Source organism: Mesocricetus auratus, unplaced genomic scaffold (assembly GCF_017639785.1).
Source record: "Mesocricetus auratus isolate SY011 unplaced genomic scaffold, BCM_Maur_2.0 Super-Scaffold_100024, whole genome shotgun sequence".
Taxonomy (NCBI): domain Eukaryota; kingdom Metazoa; phylum Chordata; class Mammalia; order Rodentia; family Cricetidae; genus Mesocricetus; species Mesocricetus auratus.
In genome coordinates, this window is record NW_024429205.1 from 10,671,606 (window position 1) to 10,688,030 (window position 16,425).

At 40.2% G+C, this 16,425-nt stretch overlaps 1 protein-coding gene across 6 annotated transcripts in view; it reads right to left on the minus strand.

Annotated features, from left to right (window-relative positions):
* Nbas (NBAS subunit of NRZ tethering complex) overlaps positions 1-16,425 on the minus strand; it is a 275,296-nt gene that overhangs the window by 220,977 nt on the left and 37,894 nt on the right. For all 6 annotated transcript variants that reach the window (XM_005079052.4, XM_013119856.3, XM_013119857.3 and 3 more), the window contains exons 10-12: positions 14,420-14,558; positions 8,605-8,673; positions 3,077-3,205 (exon numbers count right to left, since the gene is read on the minus strand). In XM_005079052.4, coding sequence (XP_005079109.1) covers positions 3,077-3,205; positions 8,605-8,673; positions 14,420-14,558 — 337 coding nt within the window. The remainder of the gene's footprint in view (positions 1-3,076; positions 3,206-8,604; positions 8,674-14,419; positions 14,559-16,425) is intronic.

Here is a 16,425-nt window from a genome sequence, read left to right on the forward strand (position 1 = left end):
GTTTACCAGGAAGAGACTTCACCAATTATTTCCCCAGCTACCTGGTATAAACTAACTAGTAGTTCAAGAGTGAGCACATCTGAGGAGCAGTGATGACCAGCGTTCACTCTGCAAGGCGCAAGGAAACAGAACTTGTCTCAGATTCTAAAGATTACCAAATAGTGAATTGATATAAAACAGTATAACTAGGAAGAGTAATTTGGGATTTCTTAACCTGTCACATCTGAGTCTGATCTTTCAAATAACAGAATGTTCCTAGGGTAAGAGCATGACAATTACTGTGAACTCAGACGTATGCTGAGTGTTCTGGCATTCACTGGTCTAATAACTGAGTTTTATTATTCCATAATTTGCTTAAATATGTGTTTTCCTACAAGGCCAAGGAAAGAGCACAGATGTCATAGTTTACACTTGTAAACTCTTACTAACAGACACAAGACCCATGAGAGCAAGGAGGCCTCTGATTAACACAGACTGAAGACACATGCTCAACCTGAGCATTGTTTGGGAAGCACTGAGTTGGAGCCATAGGATTGTATATCCAACAGTCAGGGTGTGGCAACAGCTACCCCACTGCCTTACAGATGCTCCGGAATCTGTGGTCTAAAGACTCACCGGGTTGACACAAACTTCTAGTCTCAACTCATCTCTTCTGCATACTTCTTCAATTTTGGAAAATTCATCCTTCCTGCCTCATTATTTTAGTTAACCACATATTTAAAGTTACAAAACTAAATACACTTACTCATTCCCAGATTTCAAAGTTTTTAAGCAAATTTTAAGTTTTAATGACCCCACTATTAAAACCTAAGGAGGATCTGGGAGGAGTTGGGGAAGGAGAAACTATACTCAGAATATAGTGTATGAAAATAAAAACTTTTCTATTTCTAAAAGAAAATAAATAATATTGAAGAGTAATTAAACATAATGGCATTCCCTCACAACTAATGATGAGCACATGCCATAAGGAGTACAAGAGGCAAAGATGGCCCTTCAGAACCTCAGCAGACATCAAAGGCACATTAATCAATTCTACTAATTATAGCGCATGCAGTATATGATTGAATATTAAGAGTGCTTCAGGAGCTGGGCAATATTTCTATTAACTGAAAGAATATCATGTAAGGAGACAGAAAGCTCAGGTACCCTCACTGTTCAAAACTTCACCATTTAAAAAGATGTTTCCCAAATATGAAGTGATCATGAGATGATGGAGTATGCCCTTCTGTATGCTGTTAACATGTTTCTCTTATTGGTTGATGAATAAAACACTGATCAGCCAGTAGCCTGGCAGGAAGTATAGGTGGGGCTACCAGACAAGGAGAATGCTGCAAAGAGAGGATAGAGTGAGAGAAGACGCCAGGGGGACTCCATGTAACTACTAGGAAGACAAGGCCATGTAGAAATACATAGATTAACAGTTATGGGATAGCCGGGCGCTGGTGGCGCACACCTTTAATCCCAGCACTCGGGAGGCAGAGGCAGGCAGATCTCTGTGAGTTCAAGGCCAGGCTGGACCAACAGCCTCCAAAACAGAGAAACCCTGTCTCGTAAAACCAAAAAAAAAAAAAAAATAGTTATGGGATAATAATTAAGAGAGAGCTAGCCAATAAGGAACCTGAGCCATTGGCCAGTTTATAATTAATGCAAGTCTCTGTGTTTATTTGGTGATAAACGACTTGAGACCAGGTGGGACAGAACTCCATCTACAATGAGCTGCCCAAATGAAAGAAGTGAGCACTTTACTGCTGCATATAAATAGCCAAGGAAAGCACACCGCAGTGGGAGAATCTCTGAATAACGCAAAGTAGAAACGTCCTAGTGGGTCTCAGGAAACAGAACAACAGGATGTAAGTGTCAATCAGAATAAGCTATAATCCACTGCCAGTCAGTTCACAGCAACAGACAGTTGTACCCAATTATGCATCTCCCAGGTTTTAGTCTCAGGAGCATCTCTTTATACGGAGTAAGAGAAGGAAAGAGTGGTAGACATGTGGACCCCACATTAAGTAGAAGGGATGGGCAGTAGGAGTGGTAGAAAGTCTGCTTCAAATTACAAACTGAAAAGAATAAAACTAAGGTTAAGTGGAACAGTCAGAGGCAAGACAATAACTCCAGGGTCAAGCCCAGCCTGCTCTATCCAGCATGAACCAGGCCAGCCAAGGCTACACAGGAAAACTGTATCACAAAAATAAAAGAAAATATTAGGGGCTGAAGAGATGGCTCATCAGTTAAGAGCACTTGTCATTCTCACAGAGTACTGGGTGTGGGTCCCAGCACCCACACAGTGATTCACAACCATCCTTAATTCCAGCTCCAGGAAATCCAAATAACCCATCTACCCTCTATGGGCACCAAGCATGTATACAGTGCCCATCTATACATGCAGTAAAAAACTCTCATCCACATGAAATAAAATACATCTAAAAGTAAATTTTAAAGAATAATAATAACAAATCTTTGTCATAATATAGGGCTTCCCCATGGGTACATCTGACTTTCCCTTATAAATTTGAATTATAACTTTAATTTGTATTTCCATTATGACTATAAATTAAAATGGTTGAGTCTACCCAATATTATTGAACAAACTCACCAAATTCTTAAAACTTGCTATCTCAAGAAAGTAAAAGACTGCAAAATGCCCATCTTTCTCCATATCAGTTCGACTGCCCTTGCAAGGACAGAAGACAACTGCCCTCAGACTCTAAGTTAAGTGTAGAGCAGGGGCTACAAGATTCTGGAAAGAAAAGTAACCCTTCTAGCATTTAACTACCCAATTACTGTTAAACCTGGTTTTGGTGGAATTTTACAATCTCCATTCTATGTTTGTTGAACATTAACGAGGAAAAAAAGAGTTCGATACAGCCTACTTGCTATGTAGAGTGTGCCACGTTTCAAGTTAAAACTGATGCACAGAACCTTCTGATGGTGATTTGTCCTTATTAGGTGATACTTATAAGTTGACTTAAGACTAGCATAGGTTTGGAAAACTGTGTATTTCAGAAAAACATCGACAAACTGAAATTACTATTGTCAGACCTCACCCTCAAGAGTGACCTAACGGAGGACACACCTGTTCATCTTGACTCCAGATGCCTTTTTGCTTCAGGGATGGAATGGCCCAGATGCTCAGCTTCCCTGAGAAGTGGATTGCTGCAAGAAGGCTCCCGTCTGGAGAAAGGCTCATCTTGAAGATTCCATCCTGCACAGGAAGAGTGCAGTGAGTGCAAAAGACATGTGGGCAGAGCAAGCTTTCAGAACTCAAACAGTACTTGGCAGGTTTGCCTGTCATCCATCAGCATGGGCAGCTGAGGGCCCTGCCAATCTGACATTGAGACGGTGGTGCTGCAGCACACGGCACAACATTGCTGCTTTGGCAAGGTTCTTGCCTTCTGTAAGGTGTTGCGGATTTACAGTGTACTCCAGACTCAAATGGGCAAGCACCATGAAAGTATTCCCAGAACAATTACCAAGACTTCCCAACAACTTTTTTTTTTTTGGTTTTTCGAGACAGGATTTCTCTGTGGCTTTGGAGGCTGTCATGGAACTAGCTCTTGTAGAACAGGCTGGCCTCGAACTCACAGAGATCCGCCTGCCTCTGCCTCCCAAGTGCTGGGATTAAAGGCGTGCGCCACCAACGCCCGGCTTCCCAGCAACTTTTATAGTCGTGCTTTAGCAGATTATGAATTCTTTGAAATATACACCACACACGGGAGTAATGGTTAAGAGGTATGTCGCTTTCTTTCTAGGTGAAAAAAAAAAACTGTTTCTAAAAGTGGGACTGAGGCGGTGGTACAATTCTGTGACCACAATAAGAACTAAGGAATAACTAAAAGGTGACTATATGATTTCAATAAAGCTGTTTCATGAAATCATTAAAGCACATGTTGCCTTGATGCAATTTCATGCACCTTCTGGCTTGTATTAAGTACTAATTCAAATGTCCATTGGATCTTTTCTTAATTAAAAGCACTAATTAAAGGTTTCTGCTACTGGCATCAACCATTAAAGTAGGACTTGTACCTTGTCTCAAATACTGTAATAAAATTTCAATCGTCCTTAAGACAAGGGATCTTGATGATTTTAAATAGAGTGTTAGACTGATAGAGTGTTAGACTGAAATTTGTTTAAACTATCTCACTTTCTTCAGTTGCATATCACCTCTAAAAATGAGTGGTTTCCATTGCCTACATCTTTCAATTGTACAAATGAAATTAAAATAAATATAAATAAATTACTAAATTCCAATGAATGCATTCAAAACATTCTGAATTTCAACATATTCTTAAAGAAAAAAAATCAAATCAATAAAATGCAATTTTGTAAGTGAAGCCCCGCTAACATTCCACAAGCACTTACTGAATATTACATATTGGGCAGTAAATACTGCATGCCAGGCTCTGTTTCCACATTCTGCTGTCTGCAGTAAGCAAAATAAACACAAATCCCTGTCCTTAGGAAGTTTACCAGATGTTAAGGATGCAACCCTTGCATGGCATCTAGGAGCGCCTAATTTGACTCCAACTAGTGTTTCGGTTTTTTTTTTTTAAGTTTATATAGTCTAGTGTAATTTAGAATAAAAAGACGGAGGAGAGGGGAGGGGAGGGGGAGGGAAGGGGAGGGGAGGGGCGGAGGGACGCAGGGACGGAGGGACAGAGGGACAGAGGAAGGGAATTTTCAAACTCAAACAGCCATCCTCAAGAGCCTGGTTAACAACCTGAGACAAAAAAAAAAAGAAGTATGAAGAAAAAAAATCTCTAATCCAGTCCACTCATAAATACGAGTAATTCTAGTTATTATTACAGTCTTAAGACATACATACCACAAACAAAAGCTAATTATTTTGAGCCATATGACATATAGGCACATTAAACCATCATGTTTAAGTGAATGTGGAGGGCCAGGAGGAGAGCTAACTGGAGAAAAGTGCTGTCCACACAGCACGAAGATCTAAGTCTGAAGCCCAGAACCCACCTATAACCCAGGCATGGCAGAGCTCATCTGGAGTCCCAGACCTCTGCAGCAAGATGAGAATCCAAGAATAGAGTCTGAAGCTCTGGTGTCAGCTAGCCTGGCATACACAGTGGGAATAACAAAGACATCTTCTCTTCCTTTTTAACAAAGACATCATCTCTTCCTTTTTAACAAAGACATCTTCTCTTCCTTTTTAACAAAGACATCTTCTCTTCCTTTTTAACAAAGACATCATCTCTTCCTTTTTTTTCTTGGTTTTTCGAGACAGGGTTTCTCTATATAGCTCTAGCTATCCTAGAACTTGCTTTGCAGACCAGGCTGACCTCAAATTCACAGAAATCTGCTTGCCTCTGCCTCCAAAGTGCTGGGACTAAGGCATGCATAACCACCACCCTGCTGAGATCTCCACTTAAAACAATGCAGAGACAAGAACTGACACCAGTGTTGTCCTGTCCTCTATACATAAAATAAACAAGGCACAGTCACACACAGAAATATGCACACATAAACTTGTGCATACAGTATATATACATCATGCACACATGCCAACAAAAGGAATTAAAGTTCAGATTAATATTGGTACCATTGTGAGCATGAAGGAATTAAGAGAGTAATAACATCCCAGCACTCGGGAGGCAGAGGCAGGCGGATCTCTGTGAGTTCGAGGCCAGGCTGGACCGACAGCCTCCAAAACAGAGAAACCCTGTCTCGTAAAACCAAAAAAAAAAAAAAAAAAAAAAAAAAAGAGAGAGTAATAACAGCCACTACTACACATTCACTGGGTGTCTGTAAGATGACAGTCATTGATTTAAAGTATGACAAGTGAATAAAGAAAAAGTAAAATAAATAGTAGCTATATAGTCACATAGAAAAAGGCAGATCACGTTAAAATACTAATAGGTAAAGGACTTTTTCCCTTTTGAGACAGGGTCTTACTCTGCCACCAAAGATGGGACTTGAACACCTAACAAACTCCTGCCTCAGAAAAAGATAGCATGACTGCTGTCAAACGTTAAGGGGTAAAGTAGATTAGTCTCCTAGAATACAGTGTAACTGAAGGTCTGGCATCCTCTTGAGTACAACTATTTCCCCATTGTTCTGCTGAGGGTTTCCTCCACAGCCAGAGGTGGTAGAAAATAACACCTCTCAAAGCCCTTCCAAAAGCAAACCTGAGCATCATGCTTGCTTAAGTGCCCTGGGCTTCAACTTCTTCAACAACAACAACAAAAAAAGACAAGACCATGCCAGTCACAGAGCTTGTTGTGACATCATGGGAAATCACTGTTGGTTAGGCTGTGCTCATGACAGGAGGAAGGCCTTGAGTTCTCCCTGAGCGCCAAGAGCTCTGAAATTATAGCATTAAGACTCTACAAGCCATAAACCAAAATGTCTAGGTACAAACAAGATGACACCGACAACATCAAGATATTTTCTGGAAAGCACTGGGATTAGAATACTAAATTCAAAAGCCCAAACAAGGTACAGATTTAGGGACAGTATGTGGAAATGCAGGATCAAAATACAATGAAATTAATTGCTGGCTTCTCTCTGCTTTGCTCAATCCCAGAGAATCATGGCAGAATGAAAAATAGCGAGTGCCACCTGATGAGAATAACCAATAACACAATCAGCTCGAGTCCCTAGGTGGTATGACCATAAAGAGAAACAGTCTAACAGTCTCTGTACACTTACCATACAGACCCACACCTCCTTCTGCTAAATCTAATCAGCTGACACACATTTCTAATAGGAGCCAGAGATGGCACAGGAAAGAATCAAAAATATCAATCCCCTAGATGCTATATTGCTATAATGATATTGTTCTAAATATAAGGGCATGGAAAATCAAAACCAAGAGCCCATGGATTGTCTAGCATCGTTGCCACTCTTCATGCCTGTGCACACTGACCCCCACAACAGAACACTTCTCCTCTCTTCCCTACTTGGGCACTTCCGCTCCTCAAGGCACCTCAAGGGCTGGATGCTTCTTCTGGGACACTTCAGTTAGTAGTGTGTGCTTTGCCCTGATCAGGGTCTACCCCATCACATGTGGGCTTTGAGGAGATGCCTGCACTAAACCACCTTTAGTTCTCAGCACTGACATTGTGTCTGTCTTAAAGTACACACCTACAGACTGAGAACCAGGAATCCTAAAACACCACACTCTCTACTCCACATAGTCAACAGGACTTAATTCACAACAACAACAGAACCCTACTTAAAGGGAAAGAGCAAGTACTCAGAAACCATTATGGACAATACAAAGGTGATTCAGGGAGAAAGGGGAGGGCGTCCTGACCAGTAACATGGTGCTCTAAGACCAACCCAGGCAGCACAGAACATTAGACAAACTAACTTCAAGACAGAAGCCGAGTCATTCAGTCTTACATATGTTTCTTTGTCTGCAAAATGAAGACAGCTGCAGGTAAAAACTAAAAGGGATGTCAACTAGAATACAGCATAAATCCACAGAGGATTAAGGCTGTAGACACAGGGCACTATTACCTCTCAACTCTACAGTCAGAATGGCCACTCTATCCACTCCATCCACAGTGCATGACCATGCTAAAGCCAATGGCAAAGAAGTAATTCGAACTTAAAATGCACTGGATACTAACTACCAACGTAGCAACAGAACTCTCAGTATACTCTTCCTGATGATTCAGGAAGGAAACAAAGAAAGGAGAAAAATAAGGCCACTTGACTCTTCCCACAACAAAAGTATGATCTGATATCCCATGGAGATGGAGCATCCTTAAAAGTCTTAAAGTATTGCTAGGACAGACAATATACCCACCTCCCCCAGAGGTTGTGTTATGCAGTCACACCTAGCTACCAACACAGATCAACATGACTCTTTTCCTACTGAGTCATCAATAACCTCATATCTGAGAAGAAATACCTTAATTTTAATTATGTGCACACATACACACACACAGATAGATTTCTTATGAGTCAGAATAAAATTTTCATACAATTTTAAAAATAATCTGTAAAGATATATTGCTTCTAGGAGAATGGTTTGTTCAGACTGTACCTTCATCCTCCAAGAGCATTTTTTTTAAGATTAATACATACTAAAATACACCGAGATGAAGATCTAGATCATCCAAGGTTTCTGATAGTTCCCTTGATTGTCCTCTTGATCAGACAGACAAAGAGAACCAGACAGATGAGTGACCCGCCCACCTCCAAGTGTGTCTGCCAGGATGTTCCAGGTGGGCCTAGCTCATGAGGACTCCAACTATTAAATGGTCTAAGCTAATCATGGATTCAGTTTGGAAGGTGGGGTCTGGCTGGAGGAAGCAGGGTCCTAGGCAAGGGGCCTTACGGTCTGCGTGCTGCACCTCTTTCTGATACTGCTCTACTCTGCTCCTTCTCCACCTGAGCTGGCCTGCTCCACCTGTCTTCCAGCTGCCCTACATGAACAGTCATGCTCCATCGGCTCCCGTTAGCCTGCTGGACTCAAGCCTCTGAAACCGTGAGCTTGTTCGGCCTCTACTTGTGTGCCAGATATTTGGTGACAGTAACAAAAAAGTCTGACTAATCCACACCTCACTCAACTCTAACCTTAAAGGCACTCTGCCAAAAGTGTTTGGGAAACAAACTCAAGCAAATTTACATTACCTGTTCTTGGCCCTGGCGAGTGTAAAACTTGACACTTAGCAGCTTTAATAATCCCAGTGTCTTCGGCACCTACAAAATTAAGATACAGCATATAAAGAAGGATTAATGGAATCCTTTATTCATCATCTAAAATCCTTTTTATTGTGAATTCAAAGCACACAACAAGTTTAAAAAAAAAAACAGTTAAGAAACCCACCAGTGGGGCTAAGGATGCAGCTCAGAAAAGAAAATGAACATTACATATTGAGACATCTTACCACATATAAAGTAATAACAAGAAGAGTGTAGTTTCAATGTGGTTACCAAGACGCAAGTAGCCCAGTATTAAATTAACTGTAAAAAAATAATTTTTTTAAGTCTTTAATCCCAGCACTCAGGAGGCAGAGGCAAGTGGATCTCTGTGAGTTTGAAGACAGCCTGGTCTTCAAAGCAAGTTCCAAGCCAGTTAGAGCTACATAGTCAGACCTTGTCTCAAAAAATTAAACAAACAAACAGAAAGCAAAACCAATAATTTCAAGGATCTCGATGGTATTCTAATAGGGCGAGGGAATCTACCAAGTGGTACAGTCTAAGATAAAGTCACAAGCAAATGCTTTCCTCAGTAGGCAAATTAGAATCACAGCATGCTCTAGCTGAGGCTAAGTTTGACATTTATCTTACTATCACTATGAAAAATTTCAAAAGTTCTCAAAGAAACATCATTCATTTGGAACTGAATCTATTCTTTCAAACATACAAGAGGAAAAAATAACATTTAGAAACCAGGATTTAAAACACAAAGAAATGACTATAATTTTTAGAATGGAAAAGGTGTTATTACAATATAGAGAGTTTAGAACCATCATTCTCTTATTTGAGAATTACAGCAATACAGGCACTGTGGAAACGTTTAGTAGATCCTCAAAACTGAAACAAAATTATCATATGGTGTACAGATTCTTTCCTAGGTCTACACCATCACTAAACTGTACACTTTAAAGCAACTGCTTTTGTACCATAGGAATTTTACCGCAATATTGTAATAAGCAAAATGGAAGGTAAGTTTGTCACATCCATTGTTCCTGCTTGATGATGAATAAGGCAGATGGGGAAAATACTGCAGGACCCGAGAAGAGCAACCAAGGAAAGCTAGCAAAGAAGTCAGGGTCCATCTCAATACAATCCAAAGCCATCAAGTCTGTCTGTTGTCTGAGAACACTGAAGAAGCATCCATGTCAATGAGACATGGGCTAGAGGAAAGGACAGACAAGTCACTGTGCTCAAAGGGAGAGATCTGACAGGAACAAGCTTCTGAGGAAGAACAATGAAAAGGTTCGTTTGCCACGTGCTGAGGATAGAAGAAGCAAAGAAGGAAATGCAGTGTGCTTCAATTCAAGAGAGAAGCCCTGGCTCCAGAGCCCATAGCCCTTCCCACCAACAACATCTACAGAGCACCTGAGCTTCACTCTACCGACCACCCAGGGAACTAAGCTCAGAATCCTGGAAAATATTCTAGTATCATTCCAGCAAACAAAATAAATATCTCGTAGATATCGAAAGCCTGGCATAGCATAAAGATCAATAAAATTAAAAATAAAAAGAAAATCAGAAGACAAAAATTCACATATATAAACAAGGATACATTATGCTTGGGAAAACAACCAACAAACATAAGGAAACAAAAAAATACTGCTTTAAGTAAAACAACGTGCTTCAACAAGAACTTAAGGATGAAGAAAACTTTTTTTAATTGCCATATGTTAAAAACCCAGTAACTAAAAAGAAAATTTGGCAAAAAAAAAATCTTAAAGGAAAGAGAATAATGAAACATTAATGGCAAAGAGTATTAGCACATCTCTAGTCTCAGTGTCCGGGAGGACAAAACAAGATGAAGAGAGATGTCTGAATTCAAGCTCAGCCTGGCCTACACAACCAGACACTGTGGGGCCAGAAAGGGAAACAAGCAGGAGAGGAAAACAAAAAAAGACAGAGGAGAGGGTGCTGGGTAGGAGCAAGGGAAGACACACACACACACAGGTCAGGGTTGGGCAGGAGGAGAATTTCGGGGGAAATACTTGGATTGCATCCCTCTTTTGAGAGAAAGGATTTCTTAGGGAAACAATATGCCCAAAGTGCCTGTATTATTTCCACAGGGTAAGATGCATCAGGAAAGGGGCCAGCATCAATAACAAAACTTCAGTGAACTTTTATTTTTACACTTCTTTATCCAAATTTTCATCCTAAAACTCCTAACAGACAACAATAATTACCATATATATTGCTGTAGGAGTTTATCAACTGCCTTCAAAGAGATTGACTCACTAGATCCTGGCAAAAGCCTCATCACACAAGTGGCAAAAATAAAGTGGGGGGGGGGTGGACACAGACAGGGACAGACACTACTCCAGAGCCTATGCCTATTGTCTATTTCAGTTACTGAATTCCAACTGAGCACTGTTACACTTTATTGTACTCATTTGTCACGACAGCTACATTAGATTTTTGTTATATTCCTAATGCTTGGAACAATAATTCAATGTTGAATAAAGAATAAGTAAAGTCATGTAGGACACTAGCATACATTTGGAACTGTTGATCAATGCATATATTGAATTGTGCATAGTCTCTTTTATAGCCTGCCAGGCTGTAGGAGACTGGAATATACATGTGATCAGAATTTTTTTCAATCAATATCTGCCTAATACATGCAACCTTCAACAAGAGGAAGCTCGCTAGGCACAGCACCCAGCTCCTGATGAAAGGGACAAACGTTATAACCTCCAATGATTTGAGGTGGGAATGGCTATGACGAAGGACTGTAAAGTTAGCTACATGACACATTTGAAAGCTACTAATGGAATCAAAATACATTTGCAGCATTTCAAGAAGTCAATTATACAGCAGGGCATTCAATCTGCAATTCAATATTTTCCTCACTTACTTTGTCAGTGGACAAGCAATTTTTTAAGAGAAGCCAATATTGAAATCCCTTGGGCTTAAGACAGAAGGATTATACACAGCAAAGCACTTCCCAATACAGAAGTCAAAGGGAAGCCACGTGGAAGCGCACAAGAACCCTGCAGCAGCTCTCAGAGTTCCTCTGCTGGGCCACTGTATACAGACACCCTCGATGCGGCTGGACCAAAAGACTCACAGTGCCTGCACGGTCTTGTGTCTCTTCCATACTCATCTGTTCCTTCCCTTTTCTCACTTTTGGTTTGAACAAACTTCAAACTACAGAAAAGACAAAGTGATCGTATGATGGGAGACCCAGACCTCTCACCTGCCCTCACCAGTCATTTACATTTTGCTACATCGGTTTGCTTTCTGTATATACAAATGCCTTTTTGAAATTTATATTTTAACTGAACCATCTGAAAATAAGCTATGAGCATCATATTTGTTTTAGGCAGATTTGAATGATAAGATTTTTCCAAGGTCTGCTTAATTTATGTCACATAAAACTAAAAGTTATGAAAATCAGAGAAAACATAGCTGAGATCTTCCTATAAAATGAAGTAGTAATCTGACCATTTCTGCAATGAATCCTAACCTTAGTCCTTTCTGGGGCAGGTAAGAGTACCAGTCGTAGTGGCATAATCAGAGGTACAGAAAATCTAATATCAGGGGAAATGCTATACGGAACCAGGGGATCCGATCCTCGCCATATCTTCCTGCCTTCGGTCATTAAGCTCCATGTGGCCTAACACTCCAGGGCTGAGAAAAGGGGCTGATAGCATAAACTGCCTCCTTCCTGGGGTCTGAAGAGAAAAGAGCCAAGCAGGGAAAGCTGCTAGGTGGATCATAAACGGAAGGAAAAACCAGTACTCTGTACTATGTGAGCTGCAAATATCAGCTAAGGTTTGGTACCACATAAAACAGTAAGTTGGTATCATTTTTAAAAAGTATCACTTATTTCAATGCAGGGCAATTCTAATAATAACAATGAAGACTGCTATAACTGCTGAAGGCTTCTTTTTCAAAAGTACTTCCTTGAGAATCTTTTTCAATACCAAGTCATTAACTGCTTTCAGAGATTACTTTTAAATCAATATATTTTAAGAAAAATAACAAGACAAATACAATCACCATGAAATGAGCAGTCTAACACATTTCCTTATACTATGCTTTAATCTCCCTGTTTCACCCCTCACTTAAAAAATATACAGCTGCCCACTTTCATATAATTTACCCAAAACGCAAGACACATATTAGTAGGGTATGGCCAATATGGTAGGCATAATATCTTCTTTCGAGCTAGGAATGGCCATGTGGTTACAGTTTGATAAATGAACAAAAATTCTGTTGCTTTCTGGGATAAGTATGTGATAGTTCCGCCTTTAATTCCCCTGTCCTTCCTAAAGCCAGCTGTGGAGATAGTGGGACCTCAAAAAAAAGATTCTCTTCCATAGATTCTCTGATCACCAATTACAATAAAAAGACACAGCAGCAACAGCAAGCTTGGCCAGGAATTCTGATGTGGCAAGCCACAGACACTTTAGGTATTCTCATATGCTTATTTGTGTCATTATATGACTTTTTACACTAATGCTACAGACTAACAGGGTCCTATACTTGGGATCTGGAAAATCCCTATGGGTCCAAGAGCTGGTTGCCAGCGGCAGTGCTACTGGAAGGCAGGTATTCCCTCTAGGAGAGGGTGTTGTAGAAGGACATTAGGAAGACACATCAATGAAAGGACACCACCCTACAGAGACACAGGGGCCCCGGTAGACACTCATATCAAGTTAATGTTTTCTCTGACCCCGCTTCTCCCTGCCTCTCAGAGAGACCATGATGTAAGTACTCTCTATGTCATTTGGTCTCATCAGGAGCTACGATACCACAACAGAATAAAGCCACCATAAGCTGAAGTCTCTGAAACTGCTAGCCAAAATTAACTTAATTATTTATGTCAGTGGTAAAAAGCTAATACAAGGAGTGTGTGGAACAAAACAGAGGTCCAATAAATGATAAAGAATGAATACAGAAATATAAAAACAGTTCATATAAACATAGAAGGATGTATAACAGTTCATATAAACATGCTAGTTAGGAATGTGAACTGGGAACTTCTGTGAGTTGGCACTCTAAGTCTTCACTTGCTGGCTAGGTAACCCAGAGCACTTGCTTGTTAACTGACCTGAGCTCCCACCTGAAGGGACACTTAGGTGAGCTAGCACAGGATAAAAGCACTCTGAATAGTCATCAACACAAAAACAGCTTGCTAAATGTTAATGTCTAAATTAGAAAATACAAGTAATAAGACAATAGCCAAGCTACTTTGTTCTCTCTTTTTTCCATTTTTGTATATTGTGTGTGTGTGTGTGTGTGTGTGTGTGTGTGTGTGTGTGTGTGTGTGTGTGTACACACACTGGGATTTGTGAGCCAAAGTGTACAAGAAGATAACTCTGTGCGATCATTTCTCGCCTTTTGCCTCTGAATGGACTCTGGGTACGAAATTCAAACTACCAGGCTTGCAAGGCAAACACGGTTACCTGCTGAGTCACCTTGTCTGACCTACATTGTTTTTCTAATATCTAAAAATACCATTACTAAAAGGGAAGACATATACTTACTATACTTGATATACAGTAATACTAAATATTTTAGTTACATTATTAATATTATTTGTGATATATTATGCATTATTATAATATATTATAATAATATTTAATTACAGTTAACAAATAAATGAGAATAATAAAACACTAAAATCACACCACCATTAATTAATCTCCCTTTTTTGAGGCAAACTTTTCTGGTTACATCTTACAGGGTTTCTTTATCTAACACCAATTAGAAAGTAGTGGAGATAACTGTACTAACGCCATACCTCAGTGACCCTGTCTCCACTGTTAGTAACTTGCTTATAATACGGTGAACCGGAAAGGACTCTCCATGCAGAAAGGCCACAGCTAGAAGCTTTGGAAATGCCCAGTTCAGCACTTTCACATCCACCAACCAATAAAAGTCTAAAAATGATGAGAACAGAATTAATAAATTACAAATATGGACAAAAACACAGAGCAGAACAGGTCACCTTTACACAGAAAGCTAAAATTGCTGTCATTATACCTACATGATTACTATTTTGGAAAAGAAACCTAATGGCTTTTCAATTTGAACTTCACCTTCACCGACCGAGAAGTAAAGGGTAAACATCTTGGCACCTAAATGCATCTGGAAATTTAGAATTAAAGGAGACTGTCTTGAATGTACATGTGCACCTCAGACATTAGCTTTATCACACCTAACAAGCATCAGCTGGAGTCGGACAGCTTCCTGCAGACCACGCAGTGGTGCCAACACACATCTGAAGCAGTGTGGCACATCAGCAGCCTTAGAAAGACATGGCAGAAGCTGGGTGTGCTCCATGGGAAAGAGCATATGGCAATAACTGCTCAGGGGCAAGACTAGGTGAGCAGCACGCTACTGATGGTTCACTTCTATCGGCCATACTCCATTAGCAAACTACAGGCCAGTTACTAAGAGGGCAAACATTGGACAGCAAGAGGCACACCCTGCAGCCAATACAAAACTAAGCTGGTGAGTAGTGAAAGCCAAGCAGCCATTTTCTGCCAGTTAAACCAGGGTCAGCACATCTGTCAGGATCCTGCACAGTAGACCTTAATGATCATTCCTATTCAAGGGGAGGGTGAGGTCAAGGTAGGGTCAGGAAGATGGTCAGTAGGTAAAGCACTTGCCATGCAAGCCTGATGATCTGAGTTAGATCACCACGGCCCAGGTAAAGGTAGAAGAGAACTGACTCCACAAAGCTGTCCCCTGACCTCCACACACATGCCATGATACAACCATGTATGCGCACATAAAAATAATAACTGGTAAATAAATAATAAAAAACTAAAGGTAAAGTTGTGATACAGTAACAGGAAAACATCCATTGTTTGTGGGTTATATGTTGTCAATGACAAAGGACAACAGAAATAACAAGAAAAATAATTCATGTATTTCTTAATGATTAATAATTATAACAATGCAGAGTTTCCGTGATTTAAAAACTGCCCACTACCTAAGACAGTGACAGACTTTCCAGCTGAGGTTTCCTGACCTCTGCTCCCATGGTGTACTCAACACTCTCTACCACTGTTTCAGGTGACAGGATGCTGGCCAAGCCTCTTTACATCAAAGTCAACGAAGCCTCCTTCACCACAAAGCTCCCATCTTACTGAGAAGAGAATGTGCTTTCATCACACATATCAGGTCTTTTTCCTAGGCTATATTCCCAGGAAACTCAGCTTGAAACATTTTGGTTTTTGTCTGTTTTTAGTAGAGATAACACCATTTCATAAGGTTTCTTAGATCTGACATATCAAAAGAATTATAGAGAAGCACTGGCTACTCTTCTTGAGGACCTTGGTTCAATTCCCCAGCACCCACATGGCAGCTCACAACACCAGTCCAAAAGGATCCCGTACCCTCTTCTGGCTTCTATGGGTGCTGTATGCATGTGGTGCATAGGTATAAGTACAGGTAAGACATACCCATACACACAAAATAAATTTCAAAAAAATGTAAATAAAGTCATGAAAACTGCCTCCTGGAGAGTTAAATACAGGAAAGAAGCAGGAATTTAATGGCTATAGCTTAGGATTCTCTGGATTAACCAATAAAATCACTGTTTGATTTTTACAGAAATTAAATACAAACAGGCAATATGGTAGAAAATAATTTATAGCACTAAGGTCATTTTCTGCATCATTAAGTTCCTCCACCAAGAATACTCAGATGCAGGGCATAGGCAGAAGTTACCGGGCTGAGTCATGAAGTTCAATGTCACACAATACTGTCATATATATGATAAGCATATTATCATACAGA